General features: G+C 37.8%; 1 protein-coding gene across 2 annotated transcripts in view; it reads right to left on the bottom strand.

Annotated features, from left to right (window-relative positions):
* The window catches only part of LOC108246240, a 74,771-nt gene that overhangs the window by 27,790 nt on the left and 28,235 nt on the right, over positions 1-18,746 (bottom strand). For both annotated transcript variants that reach the window (XM_017433681.3, XM_017433682.3), the window contains exons 8-12: positions 5,753-5,950; positions 4,776-4,856; positions 3,392-3,504; positions 3,254-3,312; positions 1,504-1,593 (exon numbers count right to left, since the gene is read on the bottom strand). In XM_017433681.3, coding sequence (XP_017289170.1) covers positions 1,504-1,593; positions 3,254-3,312; positions 3,392-3,504; positions 4,776-4,856; positions 5,753-5,950 — 541 coding nt within the window. The remainder of the gene's footprint in view (positions 1-1,503; positions 1,594-3,253; positions 3,313-3,391; positions 3,505-4,775; positions 4,857-5,752; positions 5,951-18,746) is intronic.

The raw sequence follows: 18,746 nt of genomic DNA, 5'->3' as shown, positions 1-18,746 counted from the left end.
AAAATAAGAAAAATCTAGTTATTTCCATGCAGTGTCCAGAAAGAGGTGTTGTTCAGCTTGTAGGGCACCACAACTGCTTCCACCCACCTCCATCATCATCATATGAAATAACTTTTTGTCACAACAAAAAATAGTGGCTGGTAAAATATTTGAGTGGCTGGTAAAAAATGACGGGTGGACAAAATTTTTAATTTCCACCCCTGCACACAGGACCCGAGATGCAGGCTGTGAAAAGATGCCACTGAGACAGTACAACACATAAAAAACAAGTAACTATCATATGTTGACATCATTGTATGGGCGCATACAATGACAAAATTTGTTCTCTGCATTTGACCCATCGCACATGTGAGATATGTATAAGTGGAGCAGTGGGCAGATATTGAAGCACCCGGGAAGCAATTAGGGATTAGGTGTTCTCAAGGATATCATATGACTTATGAATACAATAGGATACAGCAGCCCTAGTAGGATGTAAAATGAATGACAGGTAAAGTGTATATGGAACACCATCATCAACTGGGTAGAATAATGTACATGAACATCTGTACAGACTATGGACTAGAGGACCCACAGTCAAAGTGGGAGACTCAACTTAAAGTGGTGGAGAATGGCAGGGCTAAGATACTGTGAGACTTCCAGATCCAGACTGACAAATAGGTGATGGCTAACCAATTGGACATTGTGGTGATAGATAAGATACAGAAGAAAGCAGTTGTGATAGATGTACCAGTCCCAAGAGACCATAACATTAGGAAGAAGGAGCATGAGAAGCTTGAGAAATACTAAGGGCTGAACAAGAAAAAGCCACTGTTAAGAAAACTCGTATAAATCTCATAAATCATTAAATAAAGTTTGGCAAACTGTAATTGAGATTTAATCTGAGTTTTCTCTCTTTTTGCCTCTCTCCCATAAAGCTCAGACTGATGAAGAACCTGGTCAACAGTTGTTGTAGCTCAGTCTCTCCATCTCACCTGTTGAAGCTTGGAACTCCTTGAAAGAGCTCCCAGGTGTCTTGGTAGTCTCTCTCTCTGTTCTCCTTCTTCACAATCACTCAGTCTGTGAGGACAACCTGCTCTTGGTAGATTTGCACATGTCCTATACTCCTTCCATTTCTTGATGACAGGTTTAACAGAACTTCTGGAATGTTAAGGTCCTTGGAAATCTTTTTGGATCCATTCCCTGACTTGTACCTTTTAATAATCTTTTCTCTGGGTTGAATTAGTGGCTTTAAAGGGGGTGAATATCTATGCAGTCACTCCTCTTACATTAGATATTTTATTTAATTGGTATTATTCTGTAGAAATTTGAAAAAACTTTGACATTGAAGACGTTTTTTTGAAAATGTTTTTGTAAAGGAGGTCAATTTTTATTGACCAAGACTGATTTATGACAGCAATAAAAGCATAAAACATCCAAGGGGTTGAATACGTTTTATAGGCACTGTATTTCTGTATTTTTAGGATATTAGTATGTGTCCCTGTCTGAGTGAGACAGTTGTACCTTTAGAAGATCTTTTGGAAAGTCTTTTCCATCGTTGAGTCCTTCCAAGTTGGAGATAAACTGACTGCAGGACATCCTCTTTCCTACGTTCTGCACAAAGAGAAGTTGTGTTTACGTCACCTCCAAGAAAACTATGGTTTCGTTAATTCTCAGGCATAAACCAGGTCTTCAGGGCCTTTAAGTCTCAGCTTCATACAGTCATCTCATCACTTCTGCTCTCACATACAGAGGAAACGTTCAGGCCTGTTGCTGTGTGTGATCTGTTTGCTGGTTGTCACGGTAACAGTGCTCACTTCCTTAAGCTATAATTTGATGAACAAGTGCATCACTTCAGAGACAACATTACAGCTGCTAAGTATCAAAATACACACTTCATACTTATTGATGTTAATCTAAAGTATTTAAATTAGGAAAAGCTAAATAATTACATTTTATATAAAATACCTTTTGTTTCTTTTCATGACACAGATGCAGCAAATGTTCAAGTATGTCAGCATTAATAATTTTAGCATATTTAATTATTATTTCTTATATTTTCAGTGAGTTAAATAAATTTATAATGTTTAGAGACATTTCTGTATTTTTTGAACTCATTAAAAATAGATTTCTTTTGGCATATTTTTGGCCCTCAACTTTGTTAATGGATATTTAAAAATATGTTTTAAATTTATTTATTTATTTTTTTAGAAACTGACATTGAAATTGTATAAAAAACAACTTTCCAACAAACTTTGGAACAAACATTTCACTCATAGTGACAGATTTTTAGACAATAAATACTGTAAATTAAACATTTTAGAACTTAACAGGACTAAAATAATTACATTTTCTAGGAAGAAGAATGTTGATGTTTAAAAACAATAAACCCTGCAGCTTCATTTGAAGCTGGAGCTCCTAATAGATGTAAATGTTGGTCAGGTCTCATCAAATTAAATAAATATTTTCTTTCCTTCATGTCTTGGACCAACAGCTGGTAAAAAACGGATGCAAAAACTCAGTTTCTTTTTTTAGAATCAAGTTTTGTTTTGTTTTGTTTTTTGAGGGTAACAAAAGACTTGTTTGTTACCTTCATGTCTTTCTTATGGAAATAGTTTATTTGCTGGCTTTTTCACAGTGTTTACCTGCTGTTGATGCAGTGTAACGCAGACCTTTAAGATTCAATACAAACCCTTAAACCTTGACTTATTATGCTGTGATGCTCTGATTTATCCTTTCAAAGATTAAAAATTCATATTTTCTTGTTTACAAAACCCATTCTTGGTGTTCTCTACAAACCTACATCCTATTAGAAAGTTTAGGAGGCTCCTGAGTTGACATGACTTGTTCCTTTGGACTAAGAGCTCAGACCCAGTTTGGGGGAAAACATTGAAATCTTCTGCCCCTCACTTTTAAAACCAACTCCAGAAACAGCTGAATCTGAAAAAACTCATCTCACTTTAAACTCATTTTACATAAATCTGGACGTAAATGTTCAATGATTTCTGTTACTGATTCAGAGGACTGGCGAACAAACTTACTGAGTGCCTGATTAGACTCCTTTTAGTTTTTATTCTTAATAGACGTAATGATCTTTTATGTTAACTGTGATGTTTTATCTTGTTTCTTTGCGTGTGATTTATATTTTAATGTTGCTTTGAGACAGTCTGTGAGTCCAGGACACGCTTGTAAACAGGATTTTAAATCTCAGCCTTTTTTTTCCCTTAAAAGTTCAATTACAGAAGAATTTACAAAGATAAAAAGTGAGACTCACATTTCCATGAAGATCTGTGTTCAGCAACATGATGGCACACGTCAGAGTGTGGACACTGTCTGAGAGACAAAGACATGGGTGAGACATAGACAGGTGAGACACAGACAAGTGACAAACAGGTGAGACAGAGTCAGGTACCTTCGGTGGACAGAGTCTCGGGGTTACATTGTCTGTATCTCTGGGAGAAATGTGCAAGGACTCGTTCTCTCTCCTGAGTTTCTCCCATCAGAGCGAACTGCATCAGAAACATCCTGAATAAACAAACAAACAAACAACATGAAGTAGATGTGTAGCGAGACACTCAGCTCATGAGACGAGACAAGATCCTGAAGATGGGATGAAATTTTAACAAGATTTTTAAGACAAAAGCTTTTGACACAACCTTGAACTCTGTTTATTGTCTTCTGTGACTTTAACAGAGGAGACCTCACTCAAGAACTCCCCAAATAGAAACAGTTTATTAAATGCCAGACAAGAGAGGAGAAAAAAGGACACTAGATCATCACTGCTACATGATTGCCAAAGATGCCTGTCATGGCATCCCCTGCGCCACACAGATCACACCATGATTCACCTGATTCCCTCGTAAAACAGAAGCTCAAGCTTTCCAAGTCTGGAGTAAGGACTGCGAAAAAGTGGAACAGTGAGGCTGTGGAGGAATCTACAGGCAGGCTTAGACAATATGGACTGGGATGTATTTAGATTTGCCACCAACAGTCTGGATAAATACACAGAGACTGTGACCTTGTACGTCAGCTTCTGCAAGGACAGATCTATACCAACATGCACCAGAGTGAGTTAGAACAATGACAAACCCTGAGGTGGCAGATGGAGGAGGTGTTTAAGAGAGGGGATAAGGACAAATACAGAGAGTCAAGACCAGGTTTAGCAAGGTGGTGAGAAATGCTAAAAGGCTGCGTGCTAAGAAACTACAACAGCAGTTCTTAATCCCAGTTTCCACGTGAATGGTCTCCTGGAAACGTTATAAATTTTCCAATGTTGAGTGTAAAAACAACATTGTACTGGTTTTGCTGCAAAACAAGCTCTACAAGATGAAAGGAGATACATTCAGTGACAATTTCACCAGACAAAGCCATGAGACCGTTTTATTTTGGGTTCACAAGACAGTTTTAAACTTGACGGGAAATCTCTTATTCCACCCATGAAACGAACATTTTATTTTCAAACCCTCCAAACAAACAAATAACAGCCAATTTCAGAGCCACTTTGGTTAGGTTTGGTGTAGGTTAACCACTAAGATTAGAGAAACACCAAAGTAAGCTTTTAACATGAAACCTCTGAGCAGAAAGTTTCAGTTCAAGTACTCCTTCAAAATAAAAGCTTATCAAACATTTTCCAAGTATGAAGATAAACTCAGAACAACTCATTTCATAATGTTTTAGCCAACAGATTTCTTCTTTGGGTTCCACTCAATCAGGTTTATGATGATTAACTTGATCAGGTATTGATCAATAGTAAGTGATTCTTAATTCTGTGTGACATTAACAGGAAGAGAACTGACCTGAGCGCCTGGTCGATGGTCAGACCCGTAAAGTTAAAGTGACTGAGATATTCCTGCGCCACCAACTGGCTGAACTCGTTACTGCAGAAACAGAACAGCAAACAGAAACATTAAGAGGACGTACGTAGGTTAAAGTTTAAAACATATCAAGTATTATTTTAAATCATTTACAAAAGTGTAGAGAGAAAACGATATTCCCTTCATATTCCAAACATTACTTTTATAAACAAACATTGATATTTTAGCTGGACACCAGTTTGTTTTGTGCTTGAAATTAGAATATTTTCCTTTTTTTTCCATTTTAACCCTTTTAGACTGTTTTATTGACTTTATTTAATTTGTTTTGTTTAACACAGTTTTAATACAGTGATGTGTTTTTTTTTTACTGTTTTCTACACAATTTATTTATTTTACAGCACTATAGTCCAACTTAACCTTAACTTTTAAATAAATTGGAAATTACATTTTAGTGGAAAACAATCTTTGAACCTTGAACATATTGTTATGCGTGATGTCATGTAAATCTGCAAAATCTTGTGTGATCTGTTTGTGCTCAAAAATCTGCCCAAATTCTGTCCAGATATTTTGCTAACAAACAAGATTGAGTCTAGCAGTTAATGCCAAAGCTATCAACAAAGATCTTGTACGATGAGTCACAGAGTATGTTTTGGCTCTCAGCTACTACCTTACAAAATGTTAGCTTAATATCTGAAAAACTGACTGAATTAGAGCAACTTTTGTATTTTCTAAGGTCAGTTGTCTATAGCAGCCATCTTGAATTGGAATGACTTCAAAAGGTAATTGGTTATAGATGTCCACATCAACATCCAGTGACTACTTTCAGAGTTTCATTAATTTGTCCTGTAGTTCATGGGATATTTTTCTACCAGTCCATCAAATACACACACAAAGGTGGCAGGGGATAATTTCCTTGTTCCAGTGGACAGAAAAGGACAGAAGAAGACAAACACACTGACTTCTTGCTGAGGTTTCGAGCAACGTCAGACTTCTTGAATCCGTCTAGGTTGTAGAGGCGTTTGGCGAGACGTTTGGCGGCCTGCAGATCCGGCTTCAGGCCGTTTGTCATGGCGTCGTCGCTTCCACCGAGTGCCAGACGCTCGGCCACATCGGCCTGTGGGTACAGCAGCTCAGGCGGTCGGGTCACCGGACGTTCCCTGAAACACACGTCAACACAGGATGATGATTCATGAAATTCAGATCGGCTTCACAGAGACGAAAACTCACAGCCTCCTCTCATCAGAGTTTCTCTTGAAACTGAAACTAAAACATTAGTAGTTATTATAGAAATTTATGAGAAATCATTAAAAAGGAAACAGGAACAGAAACACAAATTAGATTCATCAGGTGAAATGATTCAGATTCTATTAGAAAATCCCTCTGAGTTAAAAAATAAATTTATCCTCAAACAACTAAAAATTTAAAACCTGGCTGCAGTTTTTCAAACGTTACAGATAAATAAAAGCTTCCATTAATAAAAATAATTATAATAATAAATAAACTGGAGACAAAAATAATCTGCTCCTTACATTTGTAAAAACACGCTAACTTTATTCAGCTTTTCATGCTGAAGCCGTCCTGATGTCCAACAGAACCTTTCTGACACATCTTGCATCATGTGAGTCACTCGGACGCTTTTCTTCAGCATCAGCATCGATTGTTGCCTGTCACCATGGTTACAGGACAAACAGCCTTACAGTAGCTAATGCAACATGACATTTAACAGGTCAAAAAGTAAAAACTGTTTTTTTCCTGGAAACTTAAAGGTCATTTCAACACTTTCAGCCTTTAAAAACATCACTTCAAGTCCTCAAAGAGAAAATGTACAAATCAATACAGCAGAAAACAAAAACCTTGTTCTCTGCTTTCCTCTAAAACGTCCTGCTGTTCGGATGTTTTGTTCCATAAAGATGGCAAAGCTTTAAAAGATAAACAAAAACACTTTGATCCAAACCTCCAGGAAACCATTTTTCTCCTTAGATAAGAGATTGTTGTTAGTCATTTGTTTAAAAATCATTTTGAATCATCTCAGTCATTTTATCTGACCGACTTCAAGCAGAAGGACATCAAACTTCAGAACACCTTCAGAGACCTGTTCATGTTTATGAGACCAACCCCACAGCTTCCTGCTGACAATACGCAACTCAACACAGTCACACATTTCCTTATTTATGTTTACACATGCACAACAGACAGATTGTAATTGTGTTTGCATAAACAAAATAAACTGTTAGAATGAGAGCTGCACCAGTAAAAACTCAGACAGAGCTGAACTCCAGCCTCTGAAATGATTTCACCAGAAACTGATAATCAACATGGATCGGATCACCTGCAGAAAGAGCAGCAGTCAGACACATCCGTTCAATCAATACAAAAAGAAACTTTTTTTAAATGGTTTGAATTTCCAGCTAAAATTGGAGCAAGCTTTTTAAACAGACATTAAAAACAGAAAATAAAACTAGCATTGCTTGAAGAAATGCATTTTACTCGCTGCCTTAGATGTCAATGTCAGAGCTCAGAGTATGTGTTGAGGACGACTCTCAGCTACTACCACACCAAATTTTAGCTCAATATCCTTAAAACTAAAAAGAGTTATTATTTTGTTTACTAAGATTGATTCGCTCTGCCAGCCATGTTGAATTGGGTTTACTCCAATTCTTGATGTTCTTACAGTGGTTACTGTCTGAGAGGTGCTTTAAAATGTGTCCAGTGTTTCATGAGATATGCTAACAGAGACAAACAAACATAATTACATGATTGCCCACCTTTCTTCGAGGTGGGTAGTAATATTCTTTTTAATAAATGTTCTAAAAGCAAATTGGTATTAAAGTTACATAGGTTAACATATATATACAGCAGATTTCAGTACAGTGCGGCTCCTAGCACCACATGTTGCCTTTTCTAAACACATGAACATTTAGTGCATGGTTAGTAATTTACAAAAAAAAAGAAGTTTATTTTAACCCTTTGCACAGTTTTTCCCTTTCCTACATATTTTTCAGAGCCTAAGGAATCAAATTAGTTTTATCAGACAGCTTTAGGTCATTGTTCAAGCCTGTAATGTTAACCTTTATCTCGTTCTGAGTCCACAGACTCTGTTAAGACAAGACCAGGTCAGCAAAGGCTTGGTCAAAGACCTCCTATGGACAAACTGCCCCCTTCATTTCTACACACTACTTTCACACAGACATCCTCCCTCGGATGACAGAGACGGTTTTTGTTACCACATTCCTGAGCCTGACTAACTGTAAGAACAGACTCTCAGACCAACAGAACCCAGACTTTAATGACTGACCTTTACCTGTTGTCTCATGAAGCTCCTTGAGCTGAACTAGACTACAGGAGTACAAAGCTCTCTTAGTTTGACTTTGATACAATCATCTGCTAAAATTATATCTCTGAAATTTGTTCAGAATAATATTCAGTGCTTAGCTGCTTAGAGTTATAATTATCTTCTGTGTTGATTTTGAGTGCTTCCTCCCAGAGAAATGAACTCAGATTTCTTTTTATCTGTGTCAAATACTCTTTTCTTCATGTTACTCTTAGTGGCAGAATTAATCTAACATTACATTTATTTTACTGATCACAGCAAAACAAGATTGGTATTTAAATCATCCCTAGTTTAGACATGTAAATAATTACTGTCATTAGTTCTTGGTTCCACTTATCATCCAGAAAGCCAGGACTTATCTGGCTGGAAACAGATAAGTCTCAAAACATTAGTAGACACTGCACACCAAAGCCACGACTCGTCTCCCACTGATTGAGGTTAGCTTAGGGTCGAGCTGCTGAACTTAACTGATTGTCAGGCTGACCCCCGGTTATCAGAGTACTGTGTCTGGTTTCTCAGGAAGGACCCGCCCATGAAACCTTGCCTATGGACAACAAAACCTGCTACCCCAGCTCTAGACCAACAGTAAGGAACCTCGTTCTTTGACTAAGCAAATGAATTGTAGATTTCTTGGCTATGAAATTAAATTCAATGCCAGCTTGCTAAACAACCTTTGTCTTTCCTCAATGTTCAGAGGAAAAACATAATCTTTAATTTGGCTACTCAACCAAATTATCTTTGTTCCTCTAAATTAGTCACTCCAATTTTTTCTGTACAGGAACCTCTAAACTTTAAACACACTTTGATCCTGTGGGTAAAATAACTCTTCGCCTTATATTCATTTAGAGATGGCTCTAATTAACATCCCTAACATTCAAAGACTGTATTGTGTTAAAATACTCATCATTGTCCTAATTCAATATTGCAATCTCCACTCAAGGTCTGGTCAGACTGTATGTAATAAATTCTCCTTTGTGTCTAACTGAAATGAGTTCTGTGGTTCAAGTTGTTATATGTTAATTTATGTTAATAAATGTAAATCTTACAGTCTGAATTGTTTGAATCTAAAGTTGTTTTTCTGTGGTCCAAGTGTAGTTTCCCTGAAACAGGACTAACGACTTTGGATGAGACTGATAAAAGCAATGAGAGAGTGCTCCACCACAGGAGCTTGGTTAAACCTAATCGAAGCCCCTCCATTTCCATTTCTCAGACACATTTTTAAACAAGTTATATATTTGGACCAAAAACATGCATGTTAGGCTCACTGGTAACTCTAAATTATCCAGGTGTAAGTGAGAGTGTGAATGACTGTTTGTCTCGCTTCTCTCTAAAGCCTTTCTCCCATGAGCTCGACTTGGCCCTACTCGAGTTGATCTAGCATGGGTTCAGAAGCTTTCTGTTAGGTGATCAGATCTACTTTCAGTTCAATTCTTAGGACCTACCTGGCCAAGGTTCCAGGTGAGCAGCGGTGAGTCAATGGTTTCATGTAGGCAGCCATTGGTTGGCCAGGGAGCCACATTGCTGTATTAGTCATGGCAGCAACTGCTTCAAAACTGTCATTTTCTACAACTGCACCAACTTGCTTTTCTCAAATTATTTGTAATGTAAGCCGTATAAGCCTTCAGTGGCTCACTTTTAACTTGTGTATTACTAACCATAGACCAAGGACCAGGCATAACATCACCTTGATGACCTCCATGGCTCGGTATTATTAAAAAGTGACATCAGAGGAGTGTCGAACAGCCTTTCTATTACAATCTCGCCCACATCCAGGCAGCACTCAGTTGTATGGAAAATCATTGCAACCTTTTAGAATCGAATTATGGTGAGGCGGGTAGTGCTGCACACGATAATCGAAAAACGGCTTATGTGTCCCTGTGCTGGTTTGGAGACCTGTCCAAGTCTACCCTGCATCTCTCACAATGACCTCTGGAGATAGGCACCATCTCCCTGTGACCTTGAACGGAAAAGTGTGTAAAGAACAAGGATGAATGAATATATGGTGGAACATTAAATAAACATTCCCTAAAAGTTTCCTAAAAATGACAAAAGTTTTCTGTTCAATATTACTTCATGGAACATCTCCAAATAGTTATTTATGTAAACTTTAGTTGATAGATGAAGGAAACTTGAATCATTCCCTCAAACTTAAAGATGCTCTCTGGGGAAGGATTCTATAAATGTTTCAGATGTCCTGTAAGGAACTTTGTTCTCGGTACGTTCCCTGTAGTTTGCTTGCTTTCAATTATTTACTGAATGTTCTCTAAAGGTCACTGTTTGCTTGTTAAGAAAACATACATTTTTTTAAACTCACAGTTCAATAACCAGTCTATAAGCATTGGCACATTTATTATGATACGCTTGGTATTCGTCCATTTCTGTCACAGTTTTTGGTTCATATCACCCACAGTTTTAGAAAAACCCAAACAAAACTATTTTCAAACATGAATCTCAATCACGAATAGTGGTCTGTGACTTTTGGTAGCAGAACATCAAACAGTGTAGACAAAATTCACTAAAAACTGAAAAATGCCCCCATAGACCTCAGTGGTGTTTAGTTGCAGCGAGCACTAAAATTCAGTCCTGTTTGGAGCTCTACAGCTAAGACAGACTTCACAGCAGAAACATCCTTTAAAGTTTTATGTCACAGAAAGTTGGACTTTGCATGACTGAACTGATATTTTCAGATCTGTACCAGTTTTTACACAATCAGTTGAAGTTGGAGGATTTTCACAAATTTTATCACAAAATGTTTATCTTAGAGTTGATGATATGTCACACTAACTTATCAGCTGTCTAAACTTTACAACATTTTGGCAAACTCTTCTCACTCCCACAAACTTTCCACTTTGTATGCAGTTTCTCTCTGCTGTAGGACTGATTTCTCTCAAATCTCCCAGAGGTCATAGATCAGAGTGCACACACCCAAACTCTTATTGATTCCTATTGAATCTTTTTAGCTTGTTCTCCACAAAACACTGTAGACACTTAAAAAGAGCATGTGTGAACATCAAAATTTCTGCTGATTGGGAAATAAGAAGTTTGTAGTTAAAATTGAGTATTTTTACATAGTGACCGTTTGTGTATGGCTTGCCATCTAGTCTTCATTTCTACATTTCTGTCTTATTAATAAACATCTAATAAATAAACAATGATGAAGCACATAATCAGATTCAGCTCAGTAACAGGAACAGTGAGGGACATGTAAACAATGATTAGTTGCCCCGTAAACAAGCTGCCGCAGCGATCAATACTCTCACCTACTCCTCAATCATTCTTAATTTAACGCACCGATCTGTTGCTGTGGTGGAAACATGTCCGTTCTCCATCAAACGTTCTTCAGTCGCTGTTGCTCTGTAAACAGACTTTTTAAAATAAAAACCTTTCACTGCTGCAGAAGGAGGAAGTGAGCCCAGAGAGTGAATCAAAGTCAGAAAGTGGGAAGTGGTTCAGCCACAGTGTGGACGGTTTCTACTTCCTTTAATGAAGTCCAGTTCCTTTCAGTGGATCGCTGCGGTCAGCAGCAACTCAGCACTACTTAAACTTTTCACTTTATCTGACAGTAGGCTAAGTTGTATTCATTATGAGATATAAATCATGCATCTAATCAACAAACAAAAACTTTTAGTTTACATGTAAAATTACAGGCAGAAACAAGATTAAAATGATCCGAGAAACTCAGAAATGACTGAAACACATCCACAAATGACATCAGAGCCAGGGATGACAAATAAAAACTCCACCCTCCTTCAGTTCCAGTTTCAGGACCTAATCAAATTGATCTGGTCTTTACCATCTTAGATTAGATAATCTAATCTAACCTCAAGTGAACAAAAACACTCAACAGATAAAACTGTGACATTATTTATTAAACAGAAAATAAAGCTTAAAACTACATGTGAAAAACTAGTTTTAGGCTTGCTGCTTCCACAGGATTTCAGAGGTGCAGGATCAGTTGGAAGCTGCTGATCAAATGTATTGATTAACTGACCACCTCTAGAAAAGTAGGAGTTTGTGTTAATATGTGTTAATGCAATGCCAAAAGCAGAAAGACATCAGCAAAGACCTTAGAGAAGCAACTGTTGCTGCCTGTCAATATGAAAAAGGGTCAAAGATAATTTCCAAACTACGGTACTTAGAATCCATCATTGTAAAGAAAGAAAGATCATTTACAAGTGGAAAACATTTAGAGCAACTGACAATCTTCCCAGCAAATTCACCCTCAATGTCATACTATGCAATGTTCAGAGAAATGTGCTCCATCTCAAAGGTTAAAGATCTTAACAGGACAATTAGAAACATGCTAAACCAGTATGGCTCATTTGAAAGGGTTGCAGAAGAAAGCCTCTTCTCTCTAAAAACAACATGGCAGCCCGACTCAATCTTGGTACATACTTCTCAAGAACAGAGAAAATTGAACAAGAACAAAGTCTGTTCTGGTCCTGGATGGTGTGCAAACATATGTGCCAGTAGAAAAGCGGTAATGCCAGCATTTCTTTTTTCTTCTTCTTCTTCTTTTTTGTTGGTTAATTTAACAGAGACATTGTACATTATTAAGCACTTGTGCAAATGTATCAGGATTTGCCACATAATGTGAAATGACCACAGTGTACATGTGCACTTTAGCTGCTTACATAAATTAGTGAAACTTTATAAAATGGAAATTAGAGATATTGAATTTGATTTAACTGCAGACCCTTTTCACCTGTGATTTAGAAGTTAGTTTAGAGTCTATTAAAACCCCAAAGTCTTCATATTCTGGCACAACTTCTATTCTTTATTCTGACAATACTGACACATATACATCAGGCTCTACACTGGGTCTGTTAGATCTGGGGAAGAAAATAGCCACTGTTCTGATTACACTGTGTTTTAAGCAGCATTGATTTATTCATGCTGTCACAAGGTATTTAATGTATAATTAAGCTCTTCAGCACAAAAGTATCTGTACGAAATACATTGTTTGTTCTGAATGGTTAAGGTTTCTGTAAAACTACAATTTCTATGAGACTCCTGATACTGAAAGCTGGTTCTGTAGTATTTATTAGACAAAACTGTTATTGTTGGTTGCAAAACACCAGGTGACAGTAGATACAGAGTCAGCTAAGAAATAATGAAAGGCGCCTGCTACTTCCTGTGACTTATATATATATATATATATATATATATATATATATATATATATAAATAAGTTATCCATTTATCTTTACTTCTACATTTTTTTTTTTGGTCAATCAGTTGTTTTCATTGATTCAAAATTGTTTTGGAATCCTGATTCGTCTGCTCCATTATAGTAAAAAGGAAAAAAAAAGAAGCTTTAGCTTTTCTTACTTTTTTCACCACTTTATTCCTTAATGTGTAAACACATTTATAGCATTTGCTGATTTGGTTTTGATAACATTTTTCAGACCCCTCTCTTTCATTAGTTTTAGAATGTTACAATTTATCCACGGTAATAAGTTTTTATTACATTTATAGTTGATTTTGGAGCTAAAGTCTTTTTCAGAGATTATTCCCAGAAATATATCATCCCAATCTATCTACTGCACAGCATTTTTAAGTTACCTTAATTGTTTTTTGGGATTTCGACAAACTAGTGTTCCCTGACAAGTCGACAGTGGCGTCACTAGGCCTGTTTTAGGAGGGCTTCAGCCCCCCTAAAATATTTTCAAACCCCCCTAATTAATTTTGGTGTGAAAAAAAATAATTTATTTTTATTTTATTTTTTTTTTTTACAAAAATTCAATATAATGTGGCCAGAATATGAGTTTAAATAAATAACAATATATTATTTCATTATTAACTCAAATATATGATCATAAATCTGTCAGTTTTCTTTTTCTTTACAGCATAAGGTAGAGATCCTCTTTGGTGCGTCGTTATCAAATCCATTCCACTTGTTCATATAGAGTACTCCCTCACCACATGAAATCCACTCCATGTTTTCCCTACAAACTTCGTTATCTGATCCATTCCACTTGTTCAAATAACAAACTGTACTCCTACACTACATGGATTCCAGTCCATGTTTTCTCTGCAACCGTGATACCAGAGTGCTAGCAAGTTTACAAGCAGAGCCAGCTAAGAGCAGCATGAACATTCAGTGAGCAGACCAGGAGAATGTTCAGTAAAAAATGGACATACGAAAGTTTTTCAATAAAGTAAGTATTAATCATCACTGCTTTTGTAAAATATATAAATCTCTGTTTAAAACCCGGTCACTTTCTCCATTACTCCACTGGTCCATTGATGTTGTATGTTTCTGTCCTGTTAGTTCCCTGTCCTGTTCCTGTTCCCGTTTCCGCTCCTGGTTATACTTGTTTTCGCCTTAGCTCTTTATTTAGTTTATGTTTTCTGCTTTTGCTGCCACGTCAGCTTTTAGTTTTTGGTTTTTCTTTGTTTTAATAAATTAGTTTTCTTTATTTACTATGAGTCTGCGCTCTGGGTTCGTCTCTGTCGTCACCAGCCTTGACACTTTTCAGTGTAGGTGGGGGGATGAGGGGATAAATTGCAATGATTGGTGAGGGAATTCCCAAACCAAGGCTGCAAGGGGAATAAAAATATTTTCTTGCAGCCCTGGGAAGAGAACAACTCGATAGCCTTAAAGGGCTGCACCTATACTCATAGAATCTGGGGTTACAATACGTAACCAATGTTCTCAGTTCTTGCGAAGGATGTAGCAGCCTTTAGGTTTGCACACTTTCATCTGAATGAACCACAAGTGTTCTAGAACAATGTCCTTTGGTCTTGGTCCAAAGGACAAAGACAAAATGCAAATGTTTACCTATAATGCACAGCAGCAAACACAGCATATCAGCACAAACACCTCATCCCAGCTGTCGGCATGGGGGTGGAGGGCTGATGGTTTGGGCTTGTTGCAGTTCTTGAGTCGACCAGGAACTCCTCTGCAGACCAAAGGATCTAGACTCAAATGTGAGACCATCTGTCTGAATGCTGAAGCTTGAACCAAACTGGTTTAGTTACACTGGGTCGTGATGCAACAAGAAAACAATTCCAAACAAGGAATCTAATTTACAACAGAATGTTTCAAAAAGAAAAGAATGCTGGAAAAGGTGTTGGAAAGGTCCAGCCAAAGTCTAGAACTTCAATCTGATTGAAATGCTGTGGTGGGACCTTCAGAAAGCTAAACAGAAACTAATATCTGCAAACCGCAATGAATCAAAGCAACACTAAAAAAAAAAAAAGAATGGGACAAAATTCCTTCAGAACCATGTCAGAGACTTATAAAGTCTTCAGAAAACCACTACTGAGATCTATTGCTGCAAAAACAGGTTCTACAAGATGCTGGATCAGGGGCTGGACTATAACAAATTTTGCTGTGTCAGGATTTGGGTTTTTGTATTCAGTTTGTCTTGTTTCAGTTTGAGTTTATTGTTTATTTTATTCCGTTATCTTGTTCCTTGTGTCTTTGTTCCCTGGGCCTCAGCCTTCATTCACTTTTCCTCAGTCTATCTCTCCTTCTCCTGCCATGCCCATCTCCACCTGCCTGCAATCGTCATCACTCACCTGCACATACTTACCTTGTCACCCTATGTGTTTAAAACCTGGTCACAGTCTCTACCTCACTACCGGCTCATTGTCACTTGTCAACTCCTTGTCGTTTCATGTCTTGCCTCCTATTGCTCCTCAGTGTTTTGGATTGTGTTGTGTCTAGTTTTTGCTGCCACGTCAGCTCTTTGTTTTTGATTCTTTGCAATAAATTAGCTTTTCTTTTTTATCATGAGTCTGCAATCTGGGTTCGCCTCCTTTTCCCCAGACCATGACAGAATAAACCGGCCCGAAAGGAACCATAATAGTGCAAGTACATCCTATCAAAGATTAATAAACTTTACTTTCAAAAGAACACTTAACACTGGAACTGGAACACAAAATAAACAAAACAACCGAAAACAAAAATAAAATGGACTCTCAGTCTCCGTTAACAAAGAATGCCCATAAATAAAAACTAAAAAAAAAACAAAAAACCCAGGAAATAAAACTTACAGTTAACCAAAACAGTACGGATTATAAACTGTAAACTAAACTGCCTTTCAAAAAGTAATAATCATTAGTTTTATATAGAGAAGACGGACAAAACTGCCAGTTTTATAAACAAAAAGTGCAAACTAACAAAAGCACAGAGCGACAAAAGTACAAATGCGACATACCGGCTCGCAGAGGTTCAGCGGTTCGCCTCGGTCATTTGGTTTGAATCCGAAGTGCTCCCACACCGCTGCTGTTACTTTGAGCTTGAAACCAATTCGATTTAGTTTTTTCCCCTAATATCAAACAGCGTTTCTCCTCACAGGAGAAACTTACTCCTTACTCCTCACAGGCGCTAATGCTAAAGAGGTACAAGCCGAGGTGCCTCGGTTGGCTACCTGACACCACAGGCCACGCCCTCTTACGCTAAGAGAAAGGGATGGTGAACAGCACCTGAGCTGAGCCTTTTGTCATCCAGCATCTTCAGTTGAAAGAGAGAGAGACACAAAGGAATGATAACGTCGATAAATGAAACTTATCAACCTCATATCTTTTATTGTGCGATTAATTGATTTATCGTTTATGGTGACAGGCTTAGGCTGGACACAGTTCATTGCACAGAGCCCTACAGTACCTATAAAAAGTATTCACCCCCTTAGATGTTTTATGCTTTTAACAGTCAAAAATCAATCGCGACCAATATGACTGAGCAGAAGGAAAATAGTGAGAGAGAGAGATCACCAAGACACCTGTGAGCTCTCTGAAGAAGCGCCAAGCTTCAGCAGGTGAGATGGAGAGACTGAGCTACAACAACTGTTGACGGTTCTTCATCAGTCTGAGATTCATGGGAGAGTGGTGAAGAGAAAGACAATGTTGAAGTGGTCATCGGAGCACTCTGTGCTGTGACCCCCAAACTGGAAGAGTGACTCCAACAGATCCCATTAACAACAAGATCTGTCAAGAAGAGCAAAGTCCTATGAACAGCTAAGATACTGCGCAGAACCCTCGAGCTCCCAGGCCTCTGGTACAGGACCTGAGCTTCAAGAAAATGGAACCTGGAATGTGGAAAAATAGGGAAAACCTTGGTATTTTATATTTTCAAATTGTATATATACATGGTTGAATGTTTATATACAGTTTATTTATGACAATCACTGAATGTAAAAAAATAATAATAATAAAAAAAAAAAAAAAATAATAATAATAATAGCAGTGATAATGGGCCTTTGTGCACTCGCTGAAGTGGCTGCCCGCCCGTCCGCCCACTCTAAAGAGGTTTCACGTCCTCTTGTAGTCCTCGTGACTACAGCGCCTGATCATGCTGCCCATGGGCCATTTGGCATCGCGTGAATTTTTACAGCCAATAGGTGGCACAGTGGTGAACTCACAATATTACCATATGGCCATGCTCAGGAGAGGTTGCCTTTTTATGACCAAATTTAAAGTCGATTTGCTCAAATTTGAAGACAAAATAGCATTTGGCGTTTCATCGAAAATGGCAATTTCATTCAAAATGGATGACTTGGTGTAGGTTTTATATTATGGTGCAAGGAGGCTTTTTTGGAGGTCTGAGACCAAAAAACCTATGTACCAAATTTCAAATGCGTAAGTTAAAGTAGTCGGATAAGCTGCATTTAAAATGGCGCCAGCAAGCCAATTTTACATACCCACATCCAGATTTTTGCACCTCTCCATATTTACACTAGTTCTAAGAAACAGACACATTTTATAATGCTTGACCCACCAGAACATAGTAAAAATCTCATCCCGTTGGCAGAAAAAAATAAAATAAATTAAATAATATTAATAACTAGAAAGTTCCTGGAGAAACTTTGACGGGGCCTGCCACGGTGTGCGTTTGTGCTGAACCAAGATGGCTCCAAGAGCTGATCAGTTGCAGACAGGAATCATAAAGGGCTGATCCTAAAGATGTGAGGAGTCCACCTCTGAAGTTTGATCTGTCTACTGTAAACGGTTGCAGAGTTAAAGCTCACAGGCTGTTGTGACCTTGACCTTTGACCTTGTGACCTTGAACTCTTTGGCATGGATCCCTGACCCATGAGGGTTCTAGCTGTGATGTTTGACCATCCTACGTTACATGATTGCAGAGTTAGAGCACGCACAATTTTGCTCTGAAATTTTTACCCCGCTAGCTTTGGCGGCCATCTTGATATTTTAACTTTGCACTCAGTATGCGGTAGGACTCCGTCTTAGCAACTACCTTATCAAATTTAAACTCCATATGTCTAAAAATGACTGAAGTAAAGCTGAAAGAAATTTTGACAATTACAAAATGGCCGACATTGGCAGTTGCAGACAAACATCATAAAGGGCTGATCCTTGACACATGAGGAGTCCATGTGTGAAGTTTGAACTCTCTGCTATAAACAGTTGCATAGTCAGAGCACGCACAAATTTTGGTCCCAATTTTCAACTTGTTAGCTTTGGCGGCCATCTTGTTTTTTTGTAAGCAGTCAGTATGAGAAGCAACTTTGTCTCAGCTACTACCATATCAAATTTCAGCTCCATATGTCTAAAAATGACTGAGTTAAAGCTGAAAGAAGGTTTGATGATTACAAAATGGTCTACATTGGCAGTTGTAGACAGGCATCATAAGATCCCCCTGAAAGAAGTGGCAG

This window comes from Kryptolebias marmoratus, linkage group LG22 (genome assembly GCF_001649575.2).
Source record: "Kryptolebias marmoratus isolate JLee-2015 linkage group LG22, ASM164957v2, whole genome shotgun sequence".
Lineage (NCBI taxonomy): Eukaryota > Metazoa > Chordata > Actinopteri > Cyprinodontiformes > Rivulidae > Kryptolebias > Kryptolebias marmoratus.
Note: the sequence above shows the minus strand (reverse complement) of the source record. Positions and strands in the feature narration are given on the sequence as shown.